The 24,356-nt window shown below is 43.9% G+C and overlaps 2 protein-coding genes across 2 annotated transcripts in view; both read right to left on the reverse strand.

The window, feature by feature from the left end:
* slit1a (slit homolog 1a) overlaps positions 1-14,206 on the reverse strand; it is an 83,343-nt gene extending 69,137 nt beyond the window's left edge. Inside the window, exons 1-3 of the mRNA XM_079280214.1 lie at positions 13,738-14,206; positions 3,276-3,347; positions 1,157-1,228 (exon numbers count right to left, since the gene is read on the reverse strand). Of these exons, the coding sequence (XP_079136340.1) occupies positions 1,157-1,228; positions 3,276-3,347; positions 13,738-13,946 (353 nt within the window). The 5' untranslated portion in view covers positions 13,947-14,206. The remainder of the gene's footprint in view (positions 1-1,156; positions 1,229-3,275; positions 3,348-13,737) is intronic.
* Positions 14,207-17,854: 3,648 nt separating this feature from the next.
* Positions 17,855-24,122, reverse strand: LOC306786087 (rho GTPase-activating protein 19-like). The gene is made up of 11 exons (XM_079280726.1): positions 24,073-24,122; positions 23,510-23,763; positions 22,427-22,507; positions 21,702-21,911; positions 21,354-21,580; positions 20,912-20,998; positions 20,391-20,456; positions 19,880-20,089; positions 19,700-19,795; positions 19,336-19,448; positions 17,855-18,911 (listed from the first exon to the last, which is right to left on the reverse strand). Exons 1-11 carry the CDS (start codon positions 24,117-24,119, stop codon positions 18,902-18,904), a joined length of 1,401 nt encoding a protein of 466 aa, XP_079136852.1. The 5' UTR covers positions 24,120-24,122; the 3' UTR covers positions 17,855-18,901.
* Positions 24,123-24,356: the final 234 nt, after the last annotated feature.

Here is a 24,356-nt window from a genome sequence, read left to right on the forward strand (position 1 = left end):
TGAGCATGAAGAGATTTTATCTGGGGCGAACTATCAAAACAAGATGTTTCTAAATAAAATGAAGAGAAATGGATGAGCCTATTCAAGCCCAAGGAAGCACCGACAGGAAAGGTGGTTGGCAACAGACTCCGTGTCAAACAACTAAGGTCCAAGACTGGCAGGCTTTATGCAAATACAACAATTAAGTCAATGAGGAACAGACTGTTGCTAATCTGTTGGAAACCACAACTCTCTTCTCCCTCAATGGCCCATTGGAGGCACATGGGAGTGAATGCAGCGGCTGTGGCACAGAGAGGCTGCAAATCTGAAAGGCAGGCAGCTGCCATTCCTTCGGACACATTCAGACAGATGTTGGGACCTGAACCACTCACTGTTTACACTGAGAAGAGTGCTTGGCCAGCTGAGGTGGAGATTTAATGGGCATTAATGGTCTGCTGCCACTCTGTTCAAACAAAACTGTACCTGCTGGTGGGGCGGTGGCTTTTAAACATTAGAGAAACGAGCCGACTAATATCCACATTGGTCTGGCACACGGATACGTCTACCAAGTGTTCGGGATCCGCCGAATATGGAGGAGGAGAGGAGGGGAGCTGTACATGGCCTGGGGTTTGGTCATGTAAATTGTTAATGTGGGCTTCAGATTGGGGGAAAGTCTTTTCTAAAATAACCGCTGTGTGTGCATGACGGCATGTGTGCATAAAGTCATCTGCTGTGCCGGTTTCCATGTGGGTAGCACTATTGATTTGCTAATGAGCTGGTTGAGGTGTGGTCGGCTGTGTTTGTCTGTGTTTTCCCAGCCGTTTTACAAGCTGTCGGAGAGTCCTGGTGCTGTCCAGATGAGCCAGGGTCTGCGGTGGGGGAGGCCTCTTAAGCCCACACATCCCACTGAGGGCATTCCTGTCAGGCAAAGCCAATAAAAAAAGATTCTCCCAGCCCACGCTGTACCCTCTCGGCACCATCCGACCACAATGAAATGACAGGGAAGAGCATCACACTTGATATACCATTCACGGCCCATTCCTCCTGTTAGTCTCATTACACTGGGACAAAATATTGAATACAGATCAGTAAAGGCATTTTTATTTGAAGTTAAAGAAGAATTAAAACGTGTTATTTCTGGTCAGGCCATCTACTGACAACCCTGGGTGGTACTCACAGTCTCTCCAGCTCCTTCATGTCATCAAAAGCCCCACGCTCGATCACAGTAATCTGATTCTCCATCAGCTGCCTGCAGAGAGAGGGCAGAACGAGAGCCTCAGAGACGACGTGATACAGTGCGGCTTTGACTTTTTGATGACTCTGTAAAAGGTCACTCAGGCTTTAACAAAGTAAAGGAGGCTTTGGGTGGCGGGCCTTCTTGCAGTATGTATATTCAAGCTGGGTGCAGTATATTATACACACACACACACACACACACACAGAGGGCAGTGGTGTGGACTGAGGGCACAGTGTGGAATCTTGGCAAAGGAAGCAGGAATAGCAGCCAGGAAAGTTTCTAAGGCGGCTCAGAGAGTGTGGGTCCGGGCTTTGGTGTGGTCCACTGGGTGTAGTGGCTGGGTGGAGATGAGACGAAAGGTGGGCAAGGGGTCAGAAAGTGTGAGGGGGGGGGGGGGGGGGGGGGGGACTGAGGTGGGCTCCAAGGTTTTTACAATTGGCACAAGCAAAGGAATGTAGGCTGTGTGTCTATGTGTGGCTGTTGGAGAGTATCAAAGATGCAGGCAGGAGATCAAGGCTATTCGTCATTACAAACATGGATGCACGCAAACATGAGGTCAACACACACACAAGGAGGAACACATCCTTTCCTCAACTACATTGCCAAAGCTAATGCACAAGTTTGGATGGTTTTGGAAGTGTTACAATAACACAAGGCCAGGAAGGAGAGCAAAAAGTCCAGCAGCTTTAGAAGCAACAAGAGCTTTCCTTCATTACGTATACAACTGTTCTGTGTTGAAGGCAAACCTCTCATGTCTCCTGTGAGGCCATGCAGCGCTGCAACTCAGCAGTCTGGGCTTCCTCCCCATCGAATATAAATGCTAATCACTGCCCGCACTCCATAAACATAGAGAGAAAAGCGCAATTCACCTCCGATCTCTTCCTCATGAATTTAGATGGAAGTGAATAAAATTGTGATGAGTACTTTTGAATTGAGAAAACTTTTTTACGGACAGTCGGAAGGCATGAAGCCTCCGGCTTTTCTACATCTTTCTTTCTACTTTTCGATTGTTTCTCTATTGTATTGCTTTTCCTCTCTCTCACACACACACAGACACACACACACACACACACACTGCTGATGTAGACCAGCTAAGCACCCAGAGCCAGACGAATGGCGGTAAATCAGCTGTGTTGATTTCAGACTGACGGGATAGATGGCAGCTGACTGTAAAGATAAACCTCTGTTCCTGTTTAGCTCCTTCTGAGGGTTGCCCAGGGGTCAGAGGTCAACCCACTGTTAGTCACACAGAGGTTGACCCCCCCAGTACACAGAGGGGGGGTTGACCCCCCAGTACACTTCTTACTTGCCAGTGACAGGCTGCCAACATGAAGGCATTCAACCTCCACATGGGAGTATAAGGTGGTGCACGAAAGAGGGCAAGCATGGGAAGACGAGAGGGGACAAGGAGCAGACAGGGGTGTGGCCGGGTAACCATGAGACTTGGAAATAGTCAGGCTTTGCTGGGTCGTAGGAATTATGTGCAGCTCATGTTACATTCAAAACATGTTCAGGTCTACACAGCTTCCTCTCTGGCGGTGTTTGTAACACCTATAGCATTACTTACAAGTGTGTGCGCTCACATGCACGCATACAGACACTTTTACAACGACTCTAATACCTGTGCTGTTTAAAGTGCTGTTTAAATCCAACACAGAGGGAGTCAATGACTTCACCTTCATGTGTTAACTGTGTTGAGAACCTATTTAGGACTGGTGCTTGTGTACACATTCCATGTTGATGTGTGGGAACAGAGGGCAAGTGTGTGTGTGTGTGTGTCTGAGGGACAGTAAGTGCTACTACAACATACAGAATACGGTGAGAGAGAAGTCCATTACTTCGCGAGCTGCAGTCACTCAGTAGCTTAATGTACTTTGGAGTAGGACTCTTGACAGAAGCATCTCCACTTCACTGGGTTTATGCTAATTTGAGCAGCAAAGCTGTACAACTTGTGTGATCCAAGGTTAGATATGCATGAATCGATCAACTCAGACACGGACATGCGCCACAGATATACATACAAACATCTCACCATCACACAGGAACACGAAGTACTTACAAAACTCGGATGTACTTGAGTCCAGCGAAGTCACTCTTGGTGATGCGTGTGAGGTTATTCCCATTCAGCTCCCTGCAAAGACAGACATGCAAAGATGTATGAACAATCAATCTTTATTCTCCCTTTGAACCTCAGCTTGATGACTAAACATCATGGTGGCACATTGCACCTTTTTCTACTGACGCCTGAGTCAAAATCGTATCTGGAGCTTTGCATCACACACAACCACACACACACACACACACACACACACACACACACACACACACACACACAAAGCATGATCCTGGTGTAACGCTGTCTTTAATTGCTGCTGTTTTTATGAAATGCTAATTTCTATAGATGTTACATGTAACATATATTGAAGGGTGGAATCAGAAAGGTTGTGTTAGAGGGAAGTTCACACTCAGTTTTAATTATACTGAGCGATATTAGGTCCTATTAAAATGGAAGACACATTTGAGCTGCCTGGTTGTCTTTCTATTCCAGCCCCCTCCCACCAACACCCACAACCCCCCTCTCTGTCTCTGTCTGCCCTGTGCTTCTACTATTGGTGAGGATTAGCAGGAGCCAGCGGAGGGGATTTGGGTAGGGCCACAAGGCCAGAAAGCTAAGTGCTGTGGATATAATGGCAGCAGGCTCCCTGCTGTGAGCTGGCCATTGCTGCAAAAGAAGAGACTAAATAGTTGAAAAGAGAGAGGTTTTAAATGTTCTGCTGGGTCCTTAAAAGTTAACCATCATGGCTAACAATAATTATTTATAAAGTGTCATGTATTTGATGAGTTTAAAGAGCATGACAACCTCACTGGTTCAGTTACCTCTGCTGACATAAGACAGGTTTGTATTGTCCTTTGTTGCTGCAAAAGACTGGAAGATTATATTTAACCTCAGCAGCAGATTGTATTCTCTTGACAGAGGGGGGGGGGAAAGCAGGCAAAGCATGCAAGTGTTTCTCTGCGCTACTGCACGCTCTAAGCATTATGAGTCCACCCTACCCTGACTGCCCCCAACCCCCAACCGCAACCAAAAAATCTGGTTCCAAATCTACGCCGAAAGCGCCGGTCTCTCTCGCTCAGTCACTCTCTCCTTCCATAGTCTAATGACCACTCCAGGGACTGCAGCGCTATGCAGTACGAATGAGAACGGTCATTATAGACAGATGGTGAGAGTGTGTGTGTGCGTGTACACAGGTGCATCGACAGGCCAAGCGACAGGGCCACAGGAAATAAATAATGGACTGGGCTTCATTAGCCTGGACTCCGATACACACATGTGGTGCTCATTACAGGTGCTTACGCAGATAGGCGCTCACACATACACCCACACACTCAATTCTGGATTCCCAATGTCTTATCTTCAGGGTGGTCATTGCGGATGACACACTGAGGACATTAAAAAAGAGGAAGATAGAAGAAGAAAAATAGCAGGAAGATGGTTAAAGTGAGGGCCGGCAGGGGGAATATGTGGGGGGAAAAAAAAAATGAAACCACACTTTTCCGCTCCAGGAATGAGGTCTTGCTTTATCCTGTAATAAGAGACATGCAATCGTTTCTGCATGTACTCTGGAGTTGACAAATTTAATCCGTTATGCAACAACATCTCAAAGTGTTTTGTTAGCTGAGATCTGGAAATTGAACCAAATGTAATTTTCCTGGAAACGTCTTCAAACTATGATGCATTGTCCTGCTGAAAGTCTTTTAAACCAAAATTGGCCGTGCACCTGTTCAGCAATGGCGTGACATTTAGGCAATACTCAAATGCCACCAGCAGACTATGATGTCAGAATCCACACTGTTTATGACATATTATGACCTTTACCATTGGCATTTTACAACTGAAACCATGCAATGTTTTCAAGTCCTTGAAAATTGCCGAGGTAATAACGTTCCCACTGTGACTCGTTTGCTACAAGGACTGATGACTTGTGCATGTTGCCGTGACCTTCTGTATTCAACTGTTATATCTGCTGTAAAGAAAACATTTAGGAAATCCATTCCCTTAAGCATGCATTTTGCATGAAAAAAAGGACACGTTCCTCATAAAGTGAACACTGGCTTTATAGCCCATATATAGTGAGCTCCTGGTGTTTGACACATCTGAGGATGTCTGCTGACCCATGGGAGTATTCTGTCTCTGAGGGAAACTTGTCGAGTTACTCTCCTGTCTGTAAGGATGCTCTGTGTCACACACACACACACACACACACACACACAGAGTAGTGGAGTAAACATGGTCAGTGAACTTTGGTGCTCAGTTCTGCATGGATGAACAAATCTATGTGAACCCACAACTAAAATACAGAAAGGCAAGAGAATATGGACTCCAGACGTGCATAAAGTCTGGAGTCTGGAGTCAGCGGTACTTGTCTCTGTGTTGATTCCATTTTTAAATAAGGCCACTATGTAATATGTGGTGTCAAAGCATCAAAGGGAAATCTGCTGTTCATTAGCTACAATATCAGACACTGCTACTTTCTTTGTTTTACAATCAAAGGAGTCTCAGCAATGGCGTTTGGCACAGCAGCAAAGGCGCGTCACTCCTTTTATCGACAGATGTTTTGTAGGACTGACTTTGGGTGGGTTTTCACATTATAGTACTGCAGTATTACTTCTGAGGCAGAAAATTATGAGGTGTCATTCCCAGTTCCTACAGCGAACGATTTCCACCTCCAAATGCTACAGTCAAATCCATTCCATCCTCTGGAACCTCTGCAAGGATTCCCAGTGCTGACACGCTTCCTGGAGAGCAGTGGATTTATGACATCACTATCAAATCCCTCTTCATCTTCCACCTAAAGCCGATTGATGCATGGGAGTACTTCCTGGTGCACCTTCCCTCGGGTGGACGCGCGGAAGCTATGCTCCACCGTTCCACATCTCTATAATTCAAAGGGGCTCCGAGCGCTGCTCAATTCTGAAAAACTCATTATGTTTATTTCTGCCAGCTGCCAGGGTCCCTCGGCTGAGGGGGACCTGGTTCGAATTGAGCAACATTACATGAAATGAAACCCCAAGACAAAAGGGAGGATAAGCAAACAGACTGGCTCACCAAGGCCTGCGTACAGACACACTCACACGGATACAAATATCCACATGTGCTCTGCTTCTTACACACATACACAAAGACCGTTTAAATATACTGTATCAAGGAATGAAGACAAGGACACCTACTGCCTTGAACACAAACAGTGCCCGGGGGAAAGGCAACTGTGTTTTGTTGGGAGCTAGACAGAGCAAAAGAACATAATGATCACAAGACAAACTGCTGTTGGCTGTAGAGCTTTTCAGCAACACCAAGCTCCAGTTTGATAGTCTTATGCTTGCAGCCACAAAACAATTGGCAATGCAAAACTTACTCACAGGCTGTGGCAATAAGTAGGCAAGATACGATGTACTGAAACAGCAACATGAGAAGCCTTCTTCTAGAGGACAAACTGGACATTGGTGAGTCTTGCTATTTTGCGAGACACAGTTCATTCAACCTGAACTCGTTGGAGGTAAACACATCTCTCCCCCGGGCTTTTTGAATTTACACTCAAATGAATAATCGAGGTGCATACTGTTTTTGCAATGCAGTCATTCTGTATCACTGTTGTGAGAACCACATGACCATTTGTCCTGAGCAGCTTTAGCCTGGCAGGGAAGACAGAAGCCAGCTGATTGAGGATCGGTGGCACAGTGCCTTTCCAAAGCCCTCGCTGTGGAAACAATCTGATGATCAGAAGCCTGAGGTCCTGTACAGACCGAGCGTGGATGCTCATTAACCACAATCACACACCGATGACGCTGTTTGATCAGACCAGCAAGCACTGTCCCTAATGAATGAACTGAACAGGGTGAGAAGTTGCGGAAGAGTGAAGCAGTCCTCCTCCTCGAGACTATACGGCATAAGGACGTGACAGCCGTGAAACATGCAGGAGTAGAGAAAGGGGGGGGGGGGCAGGGGACAATCACTGAGAGAAGACAGTGTTGTTAGCTGCCTGAGAGCGACGGCGTGGAGCAGTTTGGTGGAGTGTTGCGAGTATCGCCGCGAAGCTGTGAGGAGCTGAGGGGCTGTCTGGGAAACGTCGGTGTAGAAATGAGGCCCGGTATAGACTGTGAGGAGAAAGTCACCTACATAGGTCCAACAGGCTACAGAACCAGTCGGTACCATCTGGGCTCACAACACCCTCCTAAACAAAGATAGAGAGACTGAGAAAGTGAAGGAGAGAGAGAGAGAGAGACAGCAGACCACCGTGACCAAAAGAACACACTTAAACGCAACTGGAACACTTCTGTCCACACTAAGAGGTCAGAATTCTGCTCAGCTTGAACAAAACATTCCCTCTCCATTGAAATGTGGCTTTCAGACGAGCAGCTAAGGCCCTCCACTGTACATTGTTAGTGTGTGCGTGTGTGTGCGCAAAGACGTCTGAGAGTATTATACCGGCTCTCGGGCTCCTGAAGGGCTATTTACATTTCATTCTGCTCAGTCAGGCCTCAGGAGCAAGATTACCGGTACTGATAGGAAAGGTAAACACCAAGCAGATCCGACACATGCATTGCACACAGACACACACACACACACACACACACACACAACCGCTTCTCGGAGCCTTGACCTGCGCAGGATCTCCTGCATCTTGCAGAGGTACTTAGTGTTTAAACGGCTACAAAGCATCTGTATTTTTCTGTTCCTCACCTGGCCTTCACACGTCAACTACAACCTTGAAAAGGAGACTCAAGAGGTCTCAAGAGCAGATGCTGCTGTCAGCAAAAACTAGACACATAGCAAGAGAGACGGCGAGATGTGAAAAAGGGAGCCCCGCAAAAGACAATGGAGGAAAGTAGCATACAGCCACTTTCTGATCGAACATAGATAACTTAAAACACTCGCTAGGGCCGAAGCGAATCAATAAAACATCTGTTCCAATGTGTGTTTCTGCCACAGGCTGGAAAAGGAACACACACGGGGCTGCAGTAGAGGCGAGACTGAAGGGTCTTTCATGGTTTGTACTGTAACTGTAGTTTGTTCAGTGACAGACGCTGAGGTTCTGTTGTGGCTTTGAGTCTCGCTTGAAGCTATTTAGGCCGTATGAATGTGTACTTTGACTGTAAAGTGGATCATGCGGACAGAACATCTGCTCTGCCACATCTATTATGTTTCAGCTATTCCACACAGAAGACTGAGAAGACGTTTGCCTGACAGATGTGCGCTGGCGACTGGTAATTTGACGGATGCTGCATGTGTGCTGGAAGCTGTCGGTTGATCCCTGAAAATAAAGAGTTGTTTTGTGTACGGTCCGCTCCCCCCACTGAGCGCGCTCATATCTACATTCCTCCAGCTCTTTACAAAGATTAGCTCATCCAGCAGATAACCCCGCTGCAAAAGCCGGAATGAAAAGGCTATTAAGTGATTAGTCAATCAAGTAATTGTTCTGGTCACTTTTTAAACAAAAAAAATGCCAAACATTCACTGGTTTCAGCGGCTGAAATGTGATAATTTGTTGCTTGAATCGTCTCACCAAATATCTATGTCATTTTGACTGGCGGTCCGATAAAGCAAGATATTTGAAGTAGACGGACACAACTTGTTCAGTCCCGTTACAGAAAGTGCTTTTTGTATCAGTCGATACCAAGTACGGTTCCAATACCTGCGTTTGATTAATAAGTTGTATCCCTCACTATGTGTGAGTGACTGGGATCATTCTTGCATGTGTAAGGCAACATCAGGCTTGACTTCAAAATTGCTTTCCTAACTTCCTAAAAAAGTAACAAATGAATACATAGATACACATCTATTTGTTATTTACTGTTAGACCGAAACAGGAATTTCAATTTAAGTGTAACCTTTTTAATGCAGCAACAAATTAGTCAAAACTTCAACAGGATTTAACATTCCAGTATATAATGTTTAAAGTATATAAACATAGAATTGAATAGATCGACCCATTGTCATCAATACCCGATCCAGATATTTGAGTCAGTATCGGCCCGGTATTCAATATCCGTATCGGGCCGTATCAGAAATTAAGTGTAAGGTTCATCGATGGATGTATTTTTTGAGAATTAAGACCGACTTCAGCAAAGTACATCAAGACACTCCAATGTAGCAACGATCACTGAAAAGACAAATGCGCAAACTCATGCAGATCTAAAGCGGCCCTTGAATCTGGCTTGCTGCCCATAATTTCCTCTCAAACTTGAATCACATCAAAAGCTTCTTGAGTAGTGTGAAATGTGGATTATCAAGGCATGTCCACAACGCCAAGAGAGTGTTCACTGATGTGCGTATACCACACACACACACACACACACCTACACACACACACACACACACACACACACACACACACACACACACACACACACACACACACACACACACACACACACACACACACACACACACACACACACACACACACACACACTTCACTCTTCATTGCCAGCTTCTTACTGGCTAGCCAGGAGGGTTAAAAGGAAAGATGGACTTCTGAGAGATGAAAGGTGATCGAGGTGGATTCTCCTCATTCGATTTTCACGGCCTGCTGAGATACAGCCACTTTTAGATCAGCGTGCAAAGCAATCACGCATGTACACTCACATTATGCACATGCTCACACACTTCACATGTAAGGTATTCTTTGGCACACGCACAGCCCATTTGATGGGGTCACTTCTTAGCTCTCATGAGTGCAGTCACACCTCCATAAAGTAGCCGCGCTCATCAGGAGAGCAGGCCGGTAGGTGTTGGGTGAGTTTAGACACACAGCAGCTGTCATCACTCTGCTTCGACGAACAACACTCGTATGGGATATGGATGTCAAATTTTAAAAAGGAGACAAAACGCTTCGACCAATTGAACAGTAAAAACAGCACAGAGAGCCACAAGATGAACTACTTTGGCCCACAGTACTTATATTACTACAGCTATAGCGATAGCGTCCACCGTAGTATTCAGTACAAGAGAAAATACCACAGCTGTGTAGTGCAGGCAGTAAATTGAAATGACCCGGTCCCAGGCCTGTAATTTCACAACCCTCCACTGAGCATAAACATTCTCTGAATGATCTTCATTCCAGGCATTATCACTCCTCACGGGATTATCCGCTGTGAGGATGGATATATTAGACTGTAAAAAAGGACCTGTATGAAATTCCGTCTGCCTCAGGGCTACACTTATTTTTCCTTAATAAATAACATAATCTCCTTTCTTCATTCATGAGCTTTGTGGTTGAGCTACATGTCTTCACTCCTCTGTGGCGTAATCCCTTCATTACCACCTCAGTTGTGCCAGCCTCGCCTTGACGGCTCTTCTCAGCCCGCTCCCGACCCCGACAGCTCCACCCCTCGCCCCACTTCTTTGTCTTTTTCCCCACCTCACTCTTTCCACTTTAGTCACATAGCCAGAGTTGGCAGGTAGTGGGCAGGCTGTGTTTGGTCTTGTCGAATCAGGTGGCCGGTGAGCTGTCAGTTGTACCAGATATGTGCCGGTGCCAAAAACACCGCAGGCATTCCCTGGCACATGCTCACACACTCTCCACCTCCGACCCCTCCAAATACACAACCATGGTTATCGAAGCAAGGCAGCCCCTCATCTTTCACTACCACCAAACCTCATGTGTTTTCATCTGACATTACTTATTCACTGCACACATGCTCACATATGGAGGCACATGCTCAAGTTTATGAACAAACACAAGCGAACCTCGGATTTATACAGGCACGCAGAACAAACAGACACACAAACACACACACACAAACACACACATGGTGTGCAGCCTCATCCTCCTCCTCTTCTATTCCGGAGGAGCTCCAATGTGCTCAAATCTCAGGTAAAACACATCATCACGAAACTGGCTTTTTGCAATTAACAGATGAAACACACACTTATCTAAACAGCAGGCCTGTTTGCAGGATGACGCAGGGAGAGAAAAAGGCAGCAGGTTTGTTCAACACCTGTCAACCTAAAAGCTTGACTAAGAATCTTTACTGTCTGTGAAAGTCCCTTTAATCAACCATAGAGATGCAGATTGTCTCTCAGCATATAGCCTGATGTCAATGTGATCCAAATGTGTTATTTTTTTCAAAGCAGATGAATAAAGACAAGGAAGATGAGAGACAAGGAAAGAGACAGAGCGAAAGGATTGATGCAAAGAGGGAGCAGAGGGGGAGGGAGCCGGCCGGTGGCCGAAACGAGGCAGGGTGTGATTTTAATACATGGAGCTCACAGACTCATTACAGGCTTCGGTCTGAGGAGCGCAGGGGTCAGACCTGATCCAAACCCACACTGACAAGTGCAAATGGGATTTTGCTGTCTGTCTCAACACCTTCCATCCACACACCCCGCCCCATAAACATGCGCACACTTTCTACCAAACCCCCCCCCCCCCCCCCCTTGTATAAAACACACACTCTACCACCCATAAGCATCACCCTGTGTACACAAGCCCAAACACACACATGCATTCTCACTGATATCCATAAACAAAGTGAAGTGCAACCCCTTCTATGTTGTTAGCTTTCTCTAGTCTGCGTCTACTTTCCGTACCAACGTTGATACTGCGCCGCCTCCTTCCATTAAAGTGAGGCAAGTACAATTTGCAACATTGCACATTTGAAATGTTTGTGATTTAAATGAATTCCTACAAAGACAACCTTTCTGTTGACATTGCATCCTAGCGGTGAGGTCCACCAACTTCTGGAACAATTTTACAAAAAACTTGGACCAACTCATCACTCATCTCTGACCCCCGGGAGCGTTTTGCACAATTTCTTTAACGTGAACACACATTTTCCAAAGGCGAGCACATAAATCTGGCGATGCACATGGGACCATCATGTGAGGCAGGGTGGGCTGCGTTGACTTGCACAATCACCTTGATGAATCACCCTAGGTAACCGGCTGCACAAGAGGATAGTCTCTATTGTTAAGTAGTGCCTCTCCGTAGAGACTGGCTATGCTCTACATGACCTACACACACATCTAATACACCCCCCACACCCCCCCCCCCCCCACACACACACACACACACACGTCCCCCAAAAAAGGCAACGACCCAGGAATAATTTACACATGACCTTTCTACGCATCATGTTTAAAATGCAGCATCCTGAGTGTGCTAGACGTGCTTGAAACGATAACCCCCCCCCCCCTGCTCTACACAACCTATGAATGCACAAATAACTTTCAACACATAAATGCTCCTGAGTGGAGGGTAATATTTCCAGTGTGTGTATGGCCATTCATGTAAAAGGAAACCACAAAATGACCGTGTTTCCTCTCTGCTTCAATGCTGAACCAGCATGTGGCAAATAAGCAACACGGAAACATGAAAATGGCAACAAACAAAACAAAAAAGGTGTTCTTAGAAATTAAATATGAAAAGCATAAAATATGCAGCCAGCTCCCACTATGCCAACGCTGCCTTTGACACAGGCGTTCTCGCTCCGCCGTTACCATCGCATGTTTTATTCAGGACTGATATTCTAAAAGCTGAAATAGAACAATCTATTTCCCCTCGCACTCCTCACTTTTGATTTACTGATGAATATTTCAAAGGGATGTGAGAAAAGACAGAAAAACTCGGCTGTGCAAGCCGGCGCCTGCCTCACCTCTCCCATCCTCCCTCCGTTTTACAAGACAGCTACGTGATCCTCCTGCAAGACTCACACTTAAGTGGCAGATTTGCTTAATTTTCTACATGATTTAACAATTGGTGGAGTGAGTGTTCAGGGGCATGAGAAGGGGGTGAGAGGGGAGTCTTTGTCCCAGGAGTGGAGGAAAGTGAAAAAGGGGAAAAGAGGGGGGAAAGAAAAAAGAGATAAAGAGAGGCACAGTGCTGCATAGACAGGAAACATGTTCCCAAACATAACAGAAGCCAAAGTACCCACAATACCAGCCGGCAAATCTGGCTTTCTCTCACAAACGTTACGTAGAACTTTTCTTTTTGACTTCTAAAGTATGTCCCATTAAAAAGTGAAGGAAAAATTAGACTTCATTCTTTTGCTTTCAGGATTTAGAAATAAATATAAAATATAATATATAAAATATATGCAGCAAGTATAAACAAGCAGGTAAGTAAATTATGGACACATGTGAAAGGCACACATCTGCTCCTGCTCTTTCTAGTCCCTCATGCCTATTTATACCTGACTGGAATGCCAGTGAGTGAGTGACTGACTGACACACGCGCACACACACACGCGCACACACACACACACACACACACGCACACACACACACACACACACACACACACACACACACACACACACACACACACACACACACAGCTTTACAGGCAAAGCTATTGTTCTCTTTCAGTCTAAGCAAAGCCATGTGCACCACTGCAATACAGAAAGGGAACAGAAGGAATACAGTGAATAAAGAAGACAGAGGGACACAGGCAGGGAGTTCTGTATCACACACACACACACACACACACACACACACACACAGGAGTACAGATGGTACTCACAGTCTTTCAGTGCTGCGGGGGATATTCCTTGGCATGGTTTTGAGACCCAGTCCATGGCAGTCTACTGTGGTGCCACTGCAGGTACACAGGGCTGGACACGCACTGGCATTGCCCATGAGCAGCGCAGAGAGCATCACCACCCACATCCAGAGTGGCTGCCCCGCCAGCCTGCCCATGCCCGCCCCAAAACAGCTACCTCTTACGGGCATATTCACCACCACTGCAGCCAGCTCTTCTTCAACAAAACCCTTACTTCTCTCTGTCCACCCCTCTCTGCTTCTCTGCAAAAAACAAGTCCTCTAAAAAATAATTATATATTTGTGGTGAATATAAATAGAAAACAAAACTATTAAAAAAAAGCTATTATTTTCCTCTCAGCTGTGAAACAGAGCAAATCCTTTTTGTTCTTTTGATGTCTTTTGATGTAGGTATGATATCCACCACAGTTTGCTGTTTTCTTTCTCTTATTTTCTCCTTGCAAACTCTTCTCCTCTCTTGTCCGTTTGGAGTTGCTGCGCTCTGGTCTGCACACGTCTGCGTCTCTGTCCTCCTCTCACTCAGTCCCGCTCTGCTCTGCTCGCCTGAAGAGAGAGGGAATAGGGAAAGAGCAGAAAGAGAAAAAAAGCCAGTCTCTTTCTCTCTCTCTCTCTCTCTCTTACATACACACACACCAGTCATCCATCACAAGGATCTACAAATAGCAGAGCCCCCCCGACTCCACCCCTACCCCTCCTCTCCTCCCATACTGCTCTCCCCCCTCAACGCCCCCCCCCCCCCAGAACCCTGCCTGAACTCACTCTCATTCTCCCTTGATTCTATTCACATTACAAATCTAGCCCAAGTATCTTTCTTTATCTGTTTTGTTTTTCACTCACTCCACTCATTTTCTTTCAGCTTTGCCTCCAGGCAAACCCCTACAGAGAGACCTAACCTGCATGACACTGCATAACCCCTGCCCGAAGGGAGAGGCTGTGGGGAGTCTGGGCTGTGTGTGTGTGTGGGTGTGGGTGTGTGTGTAACGTGTACATGTAACGAAGGAAAATCCACTGGGGAAGAGAGGAATCAACACCTGAGTCCTTGGAGGCAAAAAGCCGGAATAAATAATCCGCAAATGTGGGTCTTAACATGTAGATCAAGTGTGGCCACACACACAGAAGCTGCAGCAGGGAACTGAAATGAAGAAAGACAAACACACACACACACACACACACACACACAAACATATTCACAGACATACATGTATTCATGATCTGTTGGGAAGGCAGACCACAGCCATACAAAATAAGTAAAAAGGACATTTTAAGCACAGGGACAGAGATTATATCATATGTACAAAGGAAAAGATAAACAGCTACACTCAACCATACCTGCTCTGTTATTCAGATGTATGGCAGTAACTGGCACATAATCCCCTTTGTAACGCCTTTCATGCTTTATTTACTTCACAGGAAATCTTAATAAATAGTATTTTGCAAAGGTTGACATTTAGTTCAAACAGTGGATATATTAGAGTCCAGCTGCTGTTGACAGTGTAATTGCAGCTGTCGGGAAACCTTTCTAAATGCATATTGATTCAGTTCGTGGAATTGCAAACCAGTATTCCGGATGTGGGGAAACACACTTCTCGATTTTATAGGTTCAAGACAAACGTGCATCGTTCACAGCTATCCACGCAATTAAACAAATGGTCACACTTTAAAATTAGCTGTAGGGAATTGAGAGAAGTTACAAAGGAAAAAGAGCAACAACAAGCACTTCCTGCATAACTTTTATTGAACCAATGTGCAATGATTAGATCCTAAATATCTGTGAACCTGCATGCTGAACACCATCATGAGGCACTCTTGATTAACGTTGGATCAGCTGCTAAAAGGCAGAAAACCAATAGGTAATACTTAGACCGCTGTCCTAGTATACATACATACGTATATATTAGTCACTAGTTTAACACCCCCTCGTGTACGGCAGTGCACTGGCAACCGAGGAGGTAATGATACGTCCGTTGGTTTACTGCCATTTAGCACCTGATTCAGCATTAATCAAGAATGATTCATTCGGTGCACATCTGGAGATTCACAGATATCTAGGAACTAATTATTCGACTCTGGCTCATATATTCTGTCTGCTTCTGCATCTGTCTGCTTTGATGCTTGACCAACTGGAAAAGCACACATATGCTGAGGTGTGTGTGTGTGTGTGTACATATGCAGGTACACACACACACCACAGGAAAAAAAGCTCCATCTGCGCTGGTAAAAGTGTCAGTGCAGTGTTGATCTTCCTTCTATGAATGGCTAATTAAAGAGGAGACAGTGGTGTTAAGTGCTAAGGGGGGTGGATGTTAACGTCCCTCCGCTCTCACAGAGCCGTGATAGGAATGCACACAAATACACAACAGGAATTATTCTGCTGCTCTCAAAGCCGTTGGAGGACATGGCAGCAATTTACAATTAAGTCTGGGAGAGGAGAGTTTGCAAAACAGACGAGCTCACCAACAGTTGACTCTGATGAGGAAATAGGTGCAATTAATGTAGAATAGCACCCAACCTCTAGTGCCGGAGCCTGTGGAGTTCAAGAAATATCTTCCTACCGCTTGTAACCAAATGTTCACGAAGACGAAGCTGGCAGCTTCTCGTGTCTGAATAGAGGAACAAATTCACAAAACGTCGAAGTGCTTGATAGAGAAAAGAAAAGAGAAAAAAACAGAAAGAAACCAAATTTAGCATCTAGAAAATTCCACAGCATGCTTCAAACCTTAGAATTAGAAAAAAATTAGAAAAAAAAAAACTTAACATAAAAGACTCACAAATCATCACTCAAGAAGTGATGTGTATTTCACCCTCAGAAGAGCTGGTTCACAGAGAAAAAGGCAAGAGAGATTATTCCACTGTCCATTGTTGAGGAAAAACAACCCCAAACAACTGTGCTGGAGTCTACAACAATATCTCAACCTTGAATTGTTTATTCCCCTTTAGTGTGGTACTTCTCCATCTGTAGTTCTAGACGTAGTTCTCCCTCTGAAAGTCATTGCAGTGCATACATTTAAAGCCAGATCACACACACTCATATACTATATATATATATATATATATATATATATATATATATATATATATATATATGCTTGTGGTTTTTTTGTGCACACCAGATAATGTAAAGTTGATTGCAGTATGTCTGACTCATTTTACAGTCATCATTCTCATTGTGGAGCGGGAATGCTAAATAAAAACCCCTCCGGAGCTCTGGCTGTAAAACAATACTATTCCTATTATGGAAGCTGTCTGATGTATATTTACAGAACAGGAGAAAAAGCAGACCCATTTTCACAGATGTTTACAACATATACTTACAATACTAAACATGCATTGACATGGACACCATAATGACAAACACAGACATTCCTCCTATTGGAGAGCTGCCTTCACTCTTACTAACAACCCACTCACCCTCCAACTCCGCAAAACAATGTGTTCAATTTTGGGCAAATCATTGACTGCAAACAGCAATCCTTTCCTTTGGTGAGCTTGTGGGTATATATTGGTCATATTTAGCCTAAAACTAGTTCACATTTAAATTATATTTTGACATCTGTGTATATCTCAGCACATATATTCTCACGTCTTTCTTTGAATTTCTGTTTCCTTCCCGTTTTTGGATTTACTGCAATGGCCTTCATAAGCCTAAACGATTTCAATCTGGCTGCTTGACGTTGAATCACATACATTAAATAAGGGAGAAGTCAAAGGAAGGGAGAGAGAGAAGCATAAGGTAACATTTAAGTAACATATTCAAATAGGTTTTAAGATTTATGATTGGCAACTTGGCCAATATATTTCATGAAATCTGCTCATAATATTAATGAGCAGATTTCTCTCATAAAGATATTGCCTTGTCTTGACCAGATCAGAGAAGATGTTGCACATCAGGCGCCCTGGCTGACTAATTATTTGCAACTAAACAGCATCACCTTGTGGCTCCAAGTCAAACAGCATCAAAGCTCCAGAGAGCAACATGAGTTACATTCCAGGAAGGAAAAGTGGCCAAAAAGGTTCATCATTAAGTCTCCATCCTACTTAAGCCCACATGCTAACATTTCAAATGAAGACTCCCACAGAACTCAGCTTGATGCATTTTAATTGCAGTGAGGTGCATAGCTTCACAGTAGCATCAACGCCATCAGGTGACGTGTTGAAAAAGCATCACATTATAGTTGAATTGTAACAGCGCGGCGACGTGCGTGACTGATCTGGAAACTGCTTGAAGAGTAAGACAACAAGCAGGTTTAAGTGGCTTAAACTCTCCCAGAAAGCACCTGGGTTAACAACCGCAACAGAAGGCAAACAACACACTTCTCTTCAGTAACCTTTGAACGCAAAAGATAAAAATAGATTAAAAAAAAAAAAGTAGCAGTAGTTTTTAAATATCACAGTATTCTTCAGTGTTGGAGGTTTGCGCTAGTGGAAACAATTCATATAATCTACACAAGATGGTCCTTTGGCCTTTAACTCAGTATCTCCCAACCTCCACTAGTCTTCAATGCCCTAGTTTACCAACATATGAATATATTCTGCAGAGAAATTTCAGCACACATTTAAAGCTATCTGGAATTTAAAGAGAAAATGTTGAATACCAATTACATTATGAAGTCATTTAAGATATATTGACTTTTAAGGCACATCTCAGAATTTACCACTTCTCTAATAAAAGTCCTGAACGCTCTGCATCGACTGTGTGAGTCAAACTAAACCTACGATAATTTACAAACAAATGTAACATTTAAATAGAAAAGCCTGCACATCACATTTGATCCAATACATCTGATGCACTCGAAACGCACAGATGACCAATACGATATAAATACATGTTTCAGTCAACGGTAAAGCTAAATAGCCACAAATTCACTGGTGTTAACACATGTCACTGAACATTGTGAAAGAATAGACTGGGTAAGAAAACTGGTCAATAACATTGACTTACAATAGTGCATGGAGCATGCTCACTGTGCTCCATTAACCCATTTTGTGTCCCCGAGCTTAAGTAAAACGTTCGGGTGGTTTTCTTGCTTTCTTCATAACCTTGAAGACAAACTTCACTGCCTTGCTTTACACTGTGGAGCACACAACAGTCAGCCGGATGTTTCCTTAGTTGTGAAGAGCGCATTCCTTTAGAGAATCCTGGACGAGATGAAAAGAGACGGAGAAGAACAAGATTAGGTAATGTCTGAGTACATCAGGCATCATTAACAATGTAAGCACCGTTGAGCCACGGTGAGGCCAGGCTGGCCTCACCGTGGCAGACAGAAGTACCAGAAAACTCCTTAAACACAGTCATGAGGAAAACCACTCGTCACTCGTGGATGACACTTTCAGGAGTGAAACATGTAAATGTGACATTTTGATTGGTTTTGGTTTGAATCAAAGATAATTAGTACTTGAGCGCGTCTCCAAACATGTCCATCATTAGACCTACAGGACCACAACAGGAGGCGATGGGGTCTTCTTATCGTGAAGCTGTAGATTCTCCCATGTTACACAAGGCACACACACTCATTCTAAGACTTGTTTCATTTGTGTTGTGTTGCATCAATGCAATACTCACTCCTCCACAGCTCGTGTTTTCTCTTGCCTGGCCATCGAATGGCCGCTGGGTAGAGGACTCTGCAGACTGCCGTTTTCTTTCTCCGTTAATACTTGGCTTCCCAACACCTTCCTCTGTTTCATAAACAAAAACATCATTACTGGAAGATATGTAGAGGGCTGTGTTCATCATACCATGTAGATCCTTCATTGTAGACAAACGTGCTTTTATAGTGAAATGCTTTTCATCGAAATGCACTATAATATACTTATAATGTATATAAGACCATAAAGATCGAATTGACAACATTTTTATGTTAACAAATAAGGAAACAATCCTCAAAATGGAAAGGTGACGGCTGCACAGAGGACTGCTGTGAACAAACCTTGATAATTCCACCCAAAGAGCGTGAACGCCAATGTTTCCTGCTGAAGGGTGTGCGTGTGTCAGCCGAAGGTGTCCGCAAAGGCTGCTTATCAAACTACACGCAAAAAGACACCACATTCAGCTGCTGGGTTGCAAATAGTTTTCTGTGTGTTGTTTCTTCTCCCAGCGGGTGCTGTACCTGTCTGATGAGCTTCTTCTTTTTGGCAGACTCCGGCATGTTGTTGACCTGCCGGTACAGCTCTCTGAGGGCAGATTCAGTGTAACTCTGGGTCTCAAAGGACCTGGTGGTGGAGGTGCTGCTGACCGCACCTCTTGTTCTCATGGCGGGAGAAGGGGAGGCAGCTGTTACGGGTACATCTTGAGTCCCAGAACAGAGTGTCAAGTCATCCTAGAAAGATCAGACGTAACATGCGACCAGATATTTTACATTTTGTTATCTCACTGCAACGCAAAACTCAACATCCTTTGAAAATCATCCTATTAAGTGCCGAGTAGCAGATAAGAGTCTCTCAAAAGTTCTGTATTTAGACACAAAGTATCTGAAATGAACCCGACACTGAGGTTACTGGAGTCAAAATTTGGCACAGAAATACTGTGATTAATTTATTGCAGCGTTTTACACAATCTCTTTTTATTAAGACGAACTTCGTTAGTAAACGAAGAAAAGACAAAAGGACCAAAACACTCACCTTTGATTGGAGCGTTTTCGAGCCTGTGAAGTACACGCGGGTATATTCTTTGATGTATGTAGGTGCCTTCAATGGAAGTAAACATGTAAATGAAATCCTCTGATGAAATTATTGTGACGAATGAAACAACGGTGTATTTAAGCTGCTGCTTGGAAGAATATATTACGTGTACAATATAGAAACTAACAAAAGGAATAAATAAATGAATGAAGAAATATAAGCTGATTGTTGAGATCTGAAAGGCTCCTGATTACAGGCACTGGACATGTAAATGACATGTTCTTTATAACTACCCTGCTTGCATTCATTCTAATCCTGCCAACAACTATGAGGCACCATCACTACTACATGGTTGTGATGTACTGCATTTATCTTTTCAAATGATTTCCCATTAGAAATACCTCCCTGTTTGTTTTTTTATGTGAACATTAAGTTCAGCACAGAATACAGATAACCTCAACACCTCATGCTGTTGTTCTTATCAGACAAAGAAGAGAGAAGCGGATTGTAGATCTGCTTACCTTGAACAGTTTCTGTGAGTGCCTGATGAGGAACGCGATGCCATTATTCAGTTGCTCGATGTTTGCCTGCAGATCACTTGCCATCACCTGCAACATAGAAAGACCCCAAAAGAATACAAACAAATTCAAGGAAACAGTCAAGCTTTACTAGACTGACAACATAGTTCGTAAAATGTATTTATATAGTGCATTACTGGTCTATCAACCACTCAAAGCGCTTTACAACGTATGCAAACATTCATCTCTTCAAATTCTCGGGCAAGGTGCCAACTTGCTCATGAAGAGCAGTTAGGGGTTCAGTGTGTTCCTTCAAGGACACTTGGATGCTCTCTTAAGGAACCTTCGGATTACTAGACGACCGCTCTACCTCCTGAGCCGCGACGCCCTGAGGATAGTTGGCACAGACTCAGTAGGTAGAACAAAACAAACCTACGGTCCTTACATTTTTGGGCCAGATGATGTGCGGAGCAAACATTGTAGCTAGATTGATAGCAGACATCTTGTTGATGTGCTGATTCCGAGCCGTGTGGTACAGCAGGTCCAGCAGCAGTTTCAACAGGCTGCGGTTGGCTGCTGGGAGCAGCATGAAAAGCAACTGAAACGCTTCAATCCGGTGCTCCTTGTCAGGCACACTCGTCTTTTCCCCTCCATCATCAAAGCGAGTCAGCTCTGGACACAGCACATAAGAGAAGTGTTACAAAATAGCAAAGGGGTGCGCGATTATTTTATTTTCTGAACATTGATCTGGATATTGAGCCATGACAAGGATCTGTGCATCGTCAACCCACACCTCCGATCTTCAGGTGGGCATGATAGTGTCTGTGCGTGAGCAGAGGCTCTGGCAGCTCTCCCAGGTAAGCTTTGAGCAGTGTGGCCGCATCATTGGGGTGGAAGTCGCCCGTCTCTAGATCTAGCTCTGCCCCAGCATTCAGCATCTCTCTCAGGGCCGCCTGCCTGAGGCTGTGGCCCGGCACACGGAACAACCCCTCCACGTGAAGGTCTGCGGGGTGAGAGAGAAAGGATGGTGAGAGACGGACACAAGAGATGTGGTGTGTCTGCAGATAGACACAGAGTGAAGGAGACATTGGGAGACAAAGACTCAGAAGTGAGGAGAGGGACAGAGGGAAGGAGGGAGATAGCCAGAGCAAAGAGCTTTCAGATGAATTATTGACCCAAGCATTTGCTCCCTGTGTCTATTTTAGTTGAATTACATAATCGGTTTCTTGAAATAAACCACGAACTTCTGATAATTAACTGCTTTCCAACTGAGTCAAAGTAGTAAGAGTTAGGATAAAGTCTCACAAATCCAATAGTTATAAGAGTTAATGATACATGCTGATCAAGCAATTCAACTAGCTATATTAGGACGTTAATATAATAAGTGTTTGACACAAATACCATCATGGTTACAGATCTGTCTCCTCACGCATTAGAAATGTGTGTAGTCATGATATCACAAAGTGCTTTGGAGGAAAGTGTGGCTGAAGTCATGCATGTCTATGAAGTGGTACTCACTTTTACTCAGGTATTCAATGAGCTGATAGATCTGTGCAATTCCTTCTTCGGTTAATGGTGCACCGAAAACCAATCCTTTGTCTGAAAGTCATCAAAAAGAACAGGAGGACTGTTTTTTATACTTTACGTGTACAACTGTATTCATTCTCACTAGATTCATTGGCTCCCTTTTATCATTTCCATCCATCACATGGACCGGCTGCACCCCGTTACATAACCTACAACACGTTACATAACCTACAACACGTTGTGAAAAAACAGAAACAGAAACTAACAATTACTTAGATTATGAATTAACAAACTGTGTGTTAAAACTGAAACAATTAGTTGATTTATCGATTGAAATGAATCACTTAAATCACCTTTCACGCAAAAATCCCAAACATTCCCATGTTCGTGCTTTTTGTAACACTGCTTCTCTTTGACTTATGTGACAATACATTTAAATACCTTTTGGGTCGGGCAGAACAATCAGTTTGTTGATGTTGAGTTGGGCTTCAGAAAATTGTGATTGAAATTTCTCAGTATTTTCTGGCATTTTATAGAACAAACGGTAATTGTAAAAATAATCTGCAAGTTCATCCGCAATGAAAACAATAATCAACTGAAGCCCTTCTATTGATTATTTACTCATCAATTAAATCTAAAAAGTATGAAGGTGACATCTTCACATTAAGTTGTTTGTCTGACCAATGATACAAAACCCAAGATATGCATTTGCTGTTATGTATAAAGGTACTCTTACAATACAACACCCTGGGGACAAATTATAAATATCGATTCCAAAACATATAAATGCTTAGGGTGGGTTAAATGCAGTGGTCAGATTTCATGTGTTTACTTGTGTGTATCATCTATGTGATGATTTCATTTATTTTTAAATTGTCATTTTATCCCAGGTGGAGATGCATGCATTGCAAGTCTAAATTACATAGATACTGTGTGTGTGGTCTGTTGATAAATTAACAGTAGTCCTTACTCTAAGTATTTAAACTTCCTAATGCAACAGAAAATTACTTCACTCCAAACATATTAGTCTAGATTGTCGTTTCAAAGGCTCTGAGCACACTATGTTGGCCTCACCTTTACGTTTCAGGAAGTTTAAGGAGCGGAGGAAGCCAGCGGCGGTAGGCACCTTCGCCTCGGACTCTCCGGTGAGCTGGGCAAACTCGTCCCCGGGAAGGTCTATGAGACGAGTGATGTTGCTTAGTACCAAATCCGCGAAGGCCTGTGGATGCTCGTGTCTCAGCCTCTCCACGAAGAAGTCCGGGTTAAAGATCACTGGCTGGCTCGTGTTGGGCTTCTCCTGGCTGATAAACACACTACATGTCGTCCCCCTGTTCATGATAAACACAGAGTCGGGGGTCATTTCGAGACTCAACGGAATAGTAATGCTTCGGGCTGGTACCTAAAGTGTAGAAGTTAAAACAGGTATTAGCCGATTAACGTTAGCTATTACTAGCATACGAAGTTGTTGCTCGTTAAACTAAAATGGCTAACGCTAGTACTTAACGTTAGTTACTCTACTGAATAGCGTTAGTTCACAATATGTTGTATGAGCACTAACGTTAATGATTCCAAGAAACTCCTCATATAATAGTTTATTGTCTGTTAATTTGAGGATATATAAAAGGAAAAGTGTCGACCTTCTGCTCAGTTTGTGATTGTTGTGGGGATCATCTGCAGCCGCCATCTTCGTTTTGAATCTTCCGCTATTTTAGCTTTAGTCCCGCCCACGGTGTTGTGATTGGCTGAAATATACGCACGTCAAGACTGCTCAACTGATAAATAATGAACATGGATTACCCCTTTCGCTAAACATGTCAAGGTTAATTTATTATCATTCTAAGGGTTGCACAACGAAATGCATGGTGTTGTCCCTTTGTGCTACACAATAATTAACAAAAGAAAATTGTGGTGGAGTGCAGAA

The sequence above is a fragment of the Melanostigma gelatinosum genome (genome assembly GCF_949748355.1).
Source record: "Melanostigma gelatinosum genome assembly, chromosome: 12".
NCBI lineage: Eukaryota > Metazoa > Chordata > Actinopteri > Perciformes > Zoarcidae > Melanostigma > Melanostigma gelatinosum.

Excerpts from the sequence above, each read along its gene's own strand:
- LOC306786087 (XM_079280726.1), bottom strand. The coding sequence starts at position 24,119 with ATGGCGGCTGCAGATGATCCCCACAACAATCACAAACTGAGCAGAAG. Across the intron at positions 21,912-22,426 it reads CATTGAATACCTGAGTAAAA|ACCTTCACGTGGAGGGGTTG; the intron begins GTGAGTACCACT and ends CTCACCCCGCAG. Across the intron at positions 19,796-19,879 it reads AGAAGAAGCTCATCAGACAG|TTTGATAAGCAGCCTTTGCG; the intron begins GTACAGCACCCG and ends TTTTGCGTGTAG.